Source organism: Agrilus planipennis, unplaced genomic scaffold (genome assembly GCF_000699045.2).
Source record: "Agrilus planipennis isolate EAB-ADULT unplaced genomic scaffold, Apla_2.0 scaffold159, whole genome shotgun sequence".
Lineage (NCBI taxonomy): Eukaryota > Metazoa > Arthropoda > Insecta > Coleoptera > Buprestidae > Agrilus > Agrilus planipennis.
The window spans coordinates 682,941-695,168 of record NW_020438919.1 but is presented as its reverse complement, the minus strand read 5'-3'; the positions used below and the strand labels follow the sequence as shown (position 1 = coordinate 695,168).

At 32.4% G+C, this 12,228-nt stretch overlaps 1 protein-coding gene across 3 annotated transcripts in view; it reads left to right on the top strand.

The window, feature by feature from the left end:
• LOC108737373 (protein gone early-like) overlaps positions 1 to 12,228 on the top strand; it is a 129,355-nt gene that overhangs the window by 30,080 nt on the left and 87,047 nt on the right. For all 3 annotated transcript variants that reach the window (XM_025973752.1, XM_025973753.1, XM_025973754.1), the window contains exon 5: positions 535 to 693. In XM_025973752.1, the coding sequence (XP_025829537.1) occupies positions 535 to 693 (159 nt within the window). The remainder of the gene's footprint in view (positions 1 to 534; positions 694 to 12,228) is intronic.

Here is a 12,228-nt window from a genome sequence, read left to right as displayed (position 1 = left end):
GTGCCTATCACGTTGAGGTTAGCTACGCCGGGATTCGTTTCAGCAAGTAGATATCCATATATTTAAATGGACCTTGTTGGAGCATACGTAATCCCAAAATGTAGCATCGTACTACAGATGGCGTTTTCCGCGCCATTTGTAGTATTTTCTAATACTAAGAATGTTTTATTCTGTATGGTTAGGTAGGTATGATTCTTACACTGATTGTGAAACTGCCAAATACTGAGGAATTTTCATTTATTGCTGCTTAGTTTGAAATTCTATTATTTGAATGTCTTTAATATGCCTGCAATATTTAGGAAATAACATTAGAATAATAAATATGGAGGGTTCTTTTTGCACCTTTGAGTACCTAATCTGACTAGTCCTATCTATATCCGATTTTCTGAACATTTTCGCAACATCAAAATTTTATTTCTTCTAGGCTACATATATTTTTCATCTTGCTCTTTTATTCTTGGAACTGGTTTTGTTTATTAAATCTTCCCTTACTTCACGAAACAATGTCTATACATTTTATATTTTGTTTTCCAGAAGCTCGAAGAGTACGAGAACTAGTGAACACTCTGCCGCTACCCCTTCACACGGGTACAGTCGAATGGAAATTGAAGTACCTCTATGAAGCTTGCCTAGACGTCGATAGCGTGAACGCAGACCAGGCGAGGCCTCTGCAAAACATCATTTCCGAACTCGGTAAGTGATTTTCATGATATTCCGTTTTGTTTCTCGTTCAAAGGTCCTGCTTGAAATCAATCGCAAATTGAAAACATCCAATGCGGTATATCATCAAAGAAACGAATTTTAATAATGATGATACCTAAAATAGAGTAGGCATTCAATTTTTTTTATATTTTACAATTTGATAAATAATTACTCGCAAACTTTATTTAAAAAAATGACATCTAGTTACTTGCCCTACAAGGTAATTACATATGATTTCCGTGATATACATATAAGGATGGCGTTCAAGGAGCGTCCTGGCGGTTTTTACTATTATACCTTCCAGGTTTTAAAATTACTTGTGCTATCTGCCCGCTGCATCGGGTCATAGGCCTAGGTCAGGGTGCTGCTTATTCAAATAAAATTATTAAAAAATTTATAATTAAGGAATCATATGATCCATCACGTAACCGTTTGAAATATAATTGTCTGTCGGAGTCGCTCTTATATTAGTTTCAGAATAAATTCACAGCTTTTTAAGCTTCTTGCCTTATCCCGATTTGTTGATTTTACAGATGGCAACCCTGGTCTTATCGTCAGTTCCCTGATTCACACATTGACTACTATAATTATATATTGAACAATTACTTACCACACTTTATTTTCTGTATTAGATGAATAGATCCAGGCACCCAAGCTCTAATATTCTCAGCTATTTTGTCAAACTCTTCACATCGACACGTATCCATAATTAATAAAAAATAAATTGGCAAGTTTAAAATGCGGTGACATTTACTTTTANCTCACGATTGAAAATGTATTCATTTAATTAATGTGTGAAATACTTATTATACTTTTTCAACAAGACTAAAAATATTTCAGCTCGCTACTAATTATCCTCTATTCTTTAGATGGAAAAATTAAATAGTAATTGAATACTTGTTTCAAGCTATTTGAGCATAGTTATTTACCTTGTGTTGCCTCCGATACTTTAATCGAGAGACACTATTTATTACACCAAAAGAGAAAGAAAATTAAGAAAACTTAATCAAATGGTTTAGTATTTGACTTCAGCAATCCATTTCATTTTCTTTTCATAAAAAAGCAATTAGTGCTTAAAAGCATAGCCTAATTAAGAAAATCGTTTGTCGTTCTTTGAATAAACAAAAAAATTGAAATTAATGTCTGTCGTTTTCCCGGGAAATTAATTTAAAATATTCACGTTCACGATAAACCTAAAACTAATTAATAAAGGAATAATTAATACAATTTTATTCGTTATCCTCGAATAAGCTGTTTTCAAATCAATTATTGAGTACCTATATTTTCAAAATAATGCTATAAAATAAAATCAACATCACGTATTGTATTAAAGCCATGTGAAATGGGTGAAGGACATTCATCAATTGTATGAATTATGTATATCATAGAGTAGGTATTGTTATCAATTCTTCCGGTGAAATACATATAATATACATGTGAATATGCGCATAATTAAAGCATTTCCTGTGTTAACAAAAACGAAAGTGACTGTTTTTAAAATGATGCTTTTAATGATCATGCAATTGAGATGTACCCAAGTACATACATTGTCCTATATGTCGCGGTTACTCATTTTTTACAGAAATATAAGTGCATAATCCACATCTGCTATTACGACTTCTATCTCATATTAGTGAAGCTATCCCATCTGTTCAAAATTCAGAATTTGTGGATATATAATGCATTTTGTCACTGTCTATTTTCTTTTATCCTATTTCATGTTGTAATATGTAAATAAAAACTTGCACGTAAATACTTAAGTTACATATAAATCTCATGTTTTATGCGCCCAAGAAATTCATTTTTTATTTTTCGGTTGAATGAGTTGGAGGTTTCGTATTCATTTTGTATTTTGAAGCACTTTCTCCTAAATATTAATTTAGATTTTGTAGTGTCTTCCTCGTCCTTATTTCTCCAAACATTTATTAACAAATTTCCGAAATTTTTATTATTGCAAGTACTGCGTGACCAAAAGTACTCAAGGTACCATATCTTTTTTAACTTAACTTTCCACCGTTTTTTCGGCCTACCTGGTGGACGCTTTTCTATATCTATATACTTATATTCTTCCTATCTAATAATTGATGTGAATCGTTCATCCTACAGGCTTCTGTTTTTAGTTTTCGACGTTCTCTCAGACTCTAGTTTCCTGAGTGTACTTATATGCCACTTAGCTAGTTCTTGTTTTTGTTCTCGAAAAATTATTGCAAATACCCAGTTTTAAAACACAAATCGTGAGAGATTTGGTCAGAATATGTCTCGCTACATTTGAAAGTAATAACTCCGTTTGATATATTCGAATTTTAACTAAATAAAATAGACATACAATTTAGACATCTTTTGAGAAGTGATTTAGTTTAATACGAAATATTATACCAAAGGTTCCGGTTTCGATTCCCGACGGGGGTGTGACAACTGCAACAATTTTTCCCTCATTAATTTGAGGTAGCGTGTAGTGTGTAAAAAAATTCAGAAATTGAATTTTCAGTATAATATTTCATATTAAATTAAATAAGATTATTTAACACAATATCGCCGAAACAATTTTATATCCATTACTACTAAGAGCTGCAATTTGTAGTACGACATTAAATGTATAATGCATTAACGCAAGTAGTGGCTATTGCTCTAATTGATGCTAGATAATCCATTATGAGTGCATCAAGATGGTTTCTATCAAGCATAGGAAATGATTGAGTGCTATTCTTAGTAGACCATGGTGTTTATATACGTATACCTAATCTCTGAGGAAACAGCCGCAACGTGTAAGGATGGTCGAATGAATGACTAAAATTATAAGGCATTCTAAATCGGTGAAATTATATTACTATCTGGCGGTTCTTCTGAATTCTCTTGAGATAGTTCAAGTGTTTTCATTTTTAAATTAATTGGAAAAGTGCTGTAATAAGGGAATAACCGTTTTAAAAAAGGATGTTTCCGTTAGTAATACATGTAACTGTGAATATAGGTTTGTTTGTTACCTTTTTACGCCTTAACCGCTCAACCGATTATCTTGAAATTTTGTACTCACATTATTAGGGATACAGAAAAGGACATAGGGTACCTTTTATCTAGAAAAAATATTGTTCACAAGAGATAGTAGAATTAGCTTCGTGTGGCGGAGGCTGATCACTGCTGACACGCATTTAGGACACAAACGTAAACGAAGCCGCGAGTAAAACCTGTCATGAAATTTTGTACACACATTGTCAGGGATGCAGAAAGGAATATAGGGTACTTTTTATCCAGAAAAAAATACTGTTCATAAGAGATAGTAGAAGTAGCTTCGTGTGGTCATCAATCACTTTTGACACTTATTTAGGGCATCAACGCGAGCTAAACCTCAGGTAAAACCTGTAATGAAATTTTGTATACACATTGTTAGGGGTACATAAAGGAATGTGGGGTGCCTTTTATCCAGGAAAGAAATACTGTACCTGAGAAATAAAATTAGTTTTAGGGAGTCGTCGCTGACATCAATGCGAGTGAAGCCGCAGTAAAACCTAATTTTGTACACACTTTGCCAGGGGTCCAGAAAAGGACTTAAGAGTCAATTTTATTCACAAAAATTATAATCCTAAAATGTAGCATTGTGCTACAGATGGCGTTTACTGCGCCATTTGTGGTATTTTCTAAAAATTATACTGTTCCCGAAGGATAGAAAGCCTATTTTTATATAGTCGTCAATGATATTTAACACATATTTCGGATATCATAATGTGCAGGTGATTGGACTGTGTTGGAAACTTTAAAGCATTTTGGTGTGTCAACTGCGTTTAAGAATAGTCGAAATAGGTGGGCGGTGGTTGGGGGTGGGAAATTTGAGACGGACGAAATGAAACAGAAATAAGTGAAAGATTATCTGTACAATATTATCACTGCCTCAGCATTCGCTATATATATTTATGTACAAAACTTTTACTTTTACACCACGGTTCATTTACAATAACATTTCGATAATTCCAACAAAATTGGTTGGCAATAGCGACAAAAGTAGGAAATGCGTGTAAATTTGTCTTGATTACTCGAACTTCGATTACTCGAATATCTTGATAACTTGAACGAAATATTTTGCGCCAACTTCGATAAGTCGAATTTTCTGGGGGAATCCCGTAATTACGGTCGATTTTAACCTATCTTTTTTAACGTATTTATGCAGGCAGTTCAGTTTCTGCTCTTGCTAAGTTCACTTGTTTGACTTACTAGTTACTACTAACAATAAGTAAAAAATACTGTGCCCATTTCATTTATTTATATATTACATTAAAGACACTTTTGCGAGTGTTAATGTCATCACACTTGTAGTATATACATATGTACATACTTACTATGTATGTAAAAATATGTTGATAGTACTGTTTCATAATTTTTGTTATTCCTTTGAATAGCATAGATATTAAGGCACTTATGTAACATTTGACCAATTTTTACTGAAATAAATACGTAAGTGTTCATTCACAAAGAAATACTAATTAAAGAAGTATTATTTGATTACTCGAAGTTTTTATGTGTCACATCGCAGTTCGATTGTATTTGATTAAATTTTACAGTTTTAATTCTAATGTTTCGAAAAAGGTTCAATTAGGAAGAGAAGAAATTGTCAAATTTTATCAATTGACCGGATGAAGTGTTCAAATTGTTGTTTTGTTATCTTAAACTAACAGGAAAAAAGTATTTATTTTTAGATTACGTTTGAAAACAGATTTACACTGACCTTGTTAAAGTTAAACATTTTCCTATTTCCCTAGTTCTCTAATAATTAAAAATAACTACTGACAGAAGAAGTTCGTGATGGAATGACTGTCTGATTGTTTATAATTATTTTAGAATACATAAAGCAAAGTCAATCAACAGTTAGTTAGTTGTATTTTCGTAGTAAGCATTTTTTTCTCTCTTTTGCTGATACCTGACTGCGTATGTACACATTGAATGTTGATTTATATATACGTAGACGCAACGAGAGATAAATAGATTCCGTTGTTATTGAAATTCTTTGTTTGAACTGAATTCAGTAGAAATTGCGTGCGTTTGTAAATTGATAATGTTTACTTTCCTTAAGCAAATTAGGTGCTATATCGAAATGAATGATTTAAAAGGTTCTTCAGGTGTATTTTTTGTATTAAAGTATTTCTTGCTATTCCACAAATGTTTGCGTTGATATTTACAAAAAGAATATTTAACGAGAGGTACAATTTCCAAGTGTTTATTTAATAGATATTGTCGCGAATAATACATATTTGGGATAAATACCTACACGTTTGCTATTTAATTGAAGTACGTATATTTTAATAAATAGATTCTTACAATATTGTTTTTTCATAAAAACAAATTAAATAAGTAGGTACATTGATTTTACTGAATATCATTTAATGTTTTTGTGTAAGTTGCATTTTTAGTGTTTCTTATTTGGAAACGCGATCTAGAAATTATTATTCTGTGATGTTTCGTCAAACAGGTAATGAATAATGCATTAAAAGATTTATAATGCAGTAACGGTACCGTAAGAATTCCAGTCTACCTATTATTTGTGTAGTTGGACCATGGTTCGGTCCATGAGCATAGGCAACTTATTTAACGGTAGTACGCGTGAGCTTTTCGAAGCTCGCATGGAGCTTTTATAGTAACAGATATTCGTGGTACTACAATGTTACATTCGCTGCAGGGAGGTACTTTTGGTTGCCTATATAAATTGGCTACCTACCAATGAAATTTTATTTAAATTTATCGCATTACGGACGATCTTGACATGTGAAAGTACTACTTTAAATAAATTTACTATTTGATCGACGATTGAAATTTTTTTTGTGACAAAAAGATCGTTTTTCATAAAATGTTCCTTCAATCGCGGATTATTTATAAATAATAATTTCAAAGAATGTGAAAGTACTATCAATACACACATCTACATATATAAAAATTAAATGGAAGTGTCTGTCCGTTATATGGAAACTTTTATAAGATCATTAATATATTTGTATTCCATTAAGATACAAAGGATCTTTGATAAATTTTTGTTTTTCTGTGTGTCTGTACGAGCTAATCTTCGAAACAGCTGAACGGATTTTAATGGCTTTTACTCATGTAAAACACAGACCAACCCTGACGCAAACTTACTGGGTAAAAATAAATAAAAATATTTAATTAAATTTAAAAAACTACAATTTATTTATAGTTAATAAATTTAAACAATTTTATTTAATATGTTCAAGCGATATTCGATGGGGTTGATTTTTTTTTTTGATTTGTTATCCATAATTTTAAATTTTACACTTTCGAAAAAGTGCAAATTATAAAACATGAAACTATCATAGCCCATTATATTTTGTACTTTACCGCATTGACATCGGAAGTTAAATTAGATGATTTACTTAAATATTTTAAGGTTCATCCTCGTAAGCTGGTCAGTCTTAAGACTGGTTGGACACGCATCTCCACTCTTTCCTATCCTGAGTTTATCTTCGCATTACCCTAAAACTTGAACATCCCACACCCTTAACTATTTGCGAGCGGTAATCTAATGAAGGTCTACCTCCAGTTTCTGCCTAATCTGTCTCTGACTAGACCTTCATGCCTAAACAGGTGTCCTACCAACCTATTTCTTATTGACTTCCATAGAGTCCTCTGTTCTCCTATTCTTTCCAATCCCTCTTCATTTCCAACCTTCTTTATCCACGGTATCCTCATCATGCGCCTATTTCCACCACATTTCGAACGCTTTTAACCTTTTCTTTTCCACCGCCCCCATCATCCATGTTTCACACCCGTACAGCGCCGCGCTGCAAATATACATCAAAACATATAATGGTTAAACAAGATCTGACTGTTACGTGTGCATTCATACATCATACAAGACTTCAATTATTGTTTTCTAATACATGTCGGATAAACATTCTCGGTTCATTTCCAAACATTTCTTTTTCGTAAATCGGTGCTGAACCTCAGCTGAATTTTAATCGGGAAAATTGATGTTGAAAAGTGTTTTTTACTTTTGTTTTTATCGGTTAGCAGTCGTTTACCGCGGTGAAAACAATGAGCCGTTAAATCCGAAATTTCCACGTGTCCTGACTACAATTCGTCAATTTCGTCGTCTTAATTGGTGAAATGCTGACGGTGATATTGTTTTTTATGTTCGATAGCGATCGAATGTTGCAAGATGCAGCAGAATTACTAAATTGAATCACGTCGTCCATTGATTGTACCGGAAGCTCGCTCACACTACATGCTCCACTTTGGACGGACAACGGCAGATAGTACCAATTTAAATAGCGGTGTGCTATGGATGATATTAAATATTGGCCCATCGACTTTCTCCCTGTCACTTTTTTTTTTTTTTGGTCATATCAGCGCCTTCTTGTCAGGAAGATTTGTTTTGGTCGGAATGGTTTCACTTTTAATGAAGTAATGTAATTGCTTAGTGCTGGTGTTGTAAGCGTGCATCTTATACGGCATTCACGCTCTCGATTATGCATCTTAGAAATCTTTTTTATTGTACTCGTTGATATACACTTTTAGAAGAGCAATGTTCATGCATAATATAAAGGTCACTGATATCTCTCTAGATTGCTGTTCAATTTTACGAAATAAACGTGAAATGTTTAATATACATATACAGTAAAAGTTCCTTGTTCGCGGGTGAAAAAATTGCAACCCAGTTCCTGTATTCGCGGCTAAAATTTCATTATTTGCGGATGTAATCGGTAAACAGAAAAGGATTCGGTGTCATTTNTAAACGTGAAATGTTTAATATACATATACAGTAAAAGTTCCTTGTTCGCGGGTGAAAAAATTGCAACCCAGTTCCTGTATTCGCGGCTAAAATTTCATTATTTGCGGATGTAATCGGTAAACAGAAAAGGATTCGGTGTCATTTATTAAGGGAATTGACCGCAATAGACCGCTCGCGCCTAGCGTGAATTTTTCCTAAAACATGAATTTCTATTCTAAACATTGTGATTTAACGCTGCGAGATAAATATGTGATATTTTGTATAGTAACAGATAAAGGTTCACACTAACTCGGTACGTTTTTTGGTTTTCAATAATATGGTCATTAAAAGCTTTTACAAGTGCTTAAAGTTGATGCTTCTTGTAGGACGTGTATTTTCAATAGGAATTAAAAAATTTAAAAATGGCCTTCGACATGCTTTAGAAAAAAGCTTTATCTGTCTTACTACAAAATTTCAAACCTCTGTTCCAAACATTAAACTCATGATATCTAAAACCGATAAGCATGTTTTTACTGAACGGCGCGTGTACTACTGATTCCCCTTAATGTATCGAAATCATTGGAGTATGTACAGATGGTACGTGCCGAAGCGACTTTTATGAAAAATCTAACCGAGTAGAAAAGAATTCGGTGTTATTTTTCGACGTATCAGCATCTTTTGAGTACTATTGGTTCGTGCTTAGGCGACTTGTATAAAAGATGTAACCGAGTGGACTAATTCAAAATTCAAAACAAGAAAAAATCACTAAATTTTTTAAACCTTTGTCTAAAGGGAATTATAGCGATTAATTTTAATTGCGAATTTCTCAATAAATTGATTTTATTTTGATACATATTGGTTTTATTTTGGAACCTTAGAATGTATCCCCTATGATTCCATACTAATTACCATTCCATCTCCACGGTTTCTGTATTCGCGGCATATTTATGGAACGTATACCCCGTGAATAAAGAGTTTTTACTGTATATACCTAAGTGACATCGAAAGTGAGATGAGTCGGGTAAGGGATGGGGATATAATCATGGCGCGGAAAAGTAGTATATGCACATAGCTTTAATTCGAATATCTAGATCAAGGAAAAGAGAGGAAAACCTATAAATAAAATTTTGGAAATNNNAATATCGTAGCAGGACACCCGACACCATAGGGTGCATCAACTATCTAAGTAAACACTAATTTAGAATAAGGTAATAACTGAATAGTTCGTAACACATTAAACAATGTATTTAACGATTTAATAATTATATTTGTGAGTAAACATTTCACTATTTGTAAATGCAAATAGCAAGGCGATATGTAACTGCTTCAATATCAAACGGAATTTTTAAATCTGAAGCATATGTTATTCAATGCATTTGAAGGGATTGAGTGATTTAAATGAAATCCTTGGGACCGATTGACTCTGCAATGATTACGAGAACTATTCAAACAAGATTCCGAGAATACAAATACGAATGTTTAGCTATTTACTCATTTTCAACAAAACTAGACATAGACACATACCAGTTTACATACAAGAGCGCTAAAAGCTTCCAAACGAATAAATGCGAAAATCTTGTCGACACTGTACTTTGTTTACGTTAAACGATAATTATTGTTGCTACCTCTTTTTCCTTTAATACGAAATAGTCGTTGACGTTTCAAGACTCAACAGTTGTTTTATTCGATTTCATTAATTACAGTAAAAGTTCCTTATTCACGGTTTCCTTATTCGCGGATGAAAAATTGCAACCCAGTTCGTGTATTCGCGGTTAAACACTTCATTATTAGCGGATGTAATCGGTAAACAGAAAAGGATTCGGTGTTATTTTTCAACGCATCAGCGTCTTTTGAGTACTGTTGGCTCGTGCCGAGGCGACTTTTATAAAAGATGTAACCGAGTGGACTAATTCAAAATTCAAAACAAGAAAAAATCACTAAATTTTTTAAACCCTTGCCTAAAGGTGATTATAACGGTTAATTTTAATTGCGAATTTATCAATACATTGATTTTATTTTGATACATATTGGTTTTCTTTTGGAATCTTAGAACGTATGCGTTATGATTCCATACTAATTACTATTCCATACCCACAGTTTTTGTATTCGCGGTATATTTATGGAACGTATACCCCGCGAATAAAGAGCTTTTACTGTATTATTACGATAATTCAAATAATTTTAAAATCGTCTTTTAAATAAGGTTGTGACCATTAGTACACCGGAAGTAAAAATATGCATCTGGAAATTTGCGCTTGGTGAATAATTCCATCAGTAGATTAATTTTTGATCCATTTTAAGTTTTACTTTATGAAATTACATATTATTAAAGTTCTTTAAAACACTCATTTATCTAACTGTATGGTAGTTCTTATTTTTATGTTCGGATCTCTTGTTTGGCCCCCTTGCCATTAAGAATCTAAAAGTCGTATATGTAGACAAAGTTCTGCATAAAATTTTATTGTAGAAGTGCTTAGCCAATGAGCTATTTAGATCACGATTATTCAAAGACTCAATCAAAATTCAAGATTCCAACATTCCAATGACGGATTATTAGTCTAGTTATTTAATAGCGAATAACTATTTTAAAATTTTATGTTTAAGACAAGGTTTTGTTTTTTTGTAATGGTTGTGGACCATTATGTAATTACTTTATATTCTACAGTATAATTTATATCGTTAATAAATTTTGCTCAAATATGTATGAAAACTTCGTGGAATTGCATTACGCAATTCTGAACTTTAAGGGTACGATAGAATTTTATCTTGATTTTTTCAAAAATAGTGTACAGGAAATACGAGACACTTCCTTGGAATTCCAAATTAACTCTGTAATACAAAACAAAAACTGTCCTCTGTCTTTTCTTTATTTGAAAACGTTGAATTATTTATAGTTCCCGAATATTTTTTGGAAGTAGAAAACTTACGCCTTTGTACTTAATTAATTTTGAATAAATTTTGATCATTTCTATGATAAATAACTGAGCCATTAATCTTATACCTATAGTATGGAAATATGTGTTGTGAANTTTTGCCGTTAATAGTTTTGTTAGTATAACTGATCAAACATTATATGAATGAAAGTTGCTCACGTTGACCATTGAAGGTATTAGATGCTTAAAAAAAGGGACAAAGAGACATTCCATGAATGTCTTCTAATTCTTTAATAGTTTTGTTAGTATCACCGATCAAACATTATATGAATGAAAGTTGCTCACGTTGACCATTGAAGGTATTAGAAGCTTAAAAAAAGGGACAAAGAGACATTCCATGAATGTCTTCTAATTCTTTAACTAAAGAGAGCTCAAAAATTCTAAACTTCTTGGAAATGGATAATCTAAAATATTGGATCGATTTTATTTTCCGGGTTCAATGTCATGATCTATGGAAGTTCCAAATTGATATCAGCACCTGCCAAATCACTACGTATCGTACCTTAAGAAAGGGACTACGAAATTCTATGAATTACGACAAAACAGCCCGCAAAACAATATCGAATTGATATGCGACAGCTGTGTAAAACTGAAAACTACAAGATATTGAGGTGTGCTAATAAATGCATATAATCCAAAATTCTTATAAACGATTCGAAAAACTTTACTTATTAGATGAACCTAAAGGTAAAGAAACTATGGATTCCATTTATTTCTCTTATTACAATGTGTAATAGGTAGAAACGAAATGGGGTTGCAAATATTTTGATTTAAAATGATTGATGTTGATTTTACATCAATAAAATTATTTGCAACCCTATTTTGGCTCTGACCTTTTACGCTAAGCAAGCTATTTTGGCATCAGTGTCTTTTTTCCAATTAAAATGG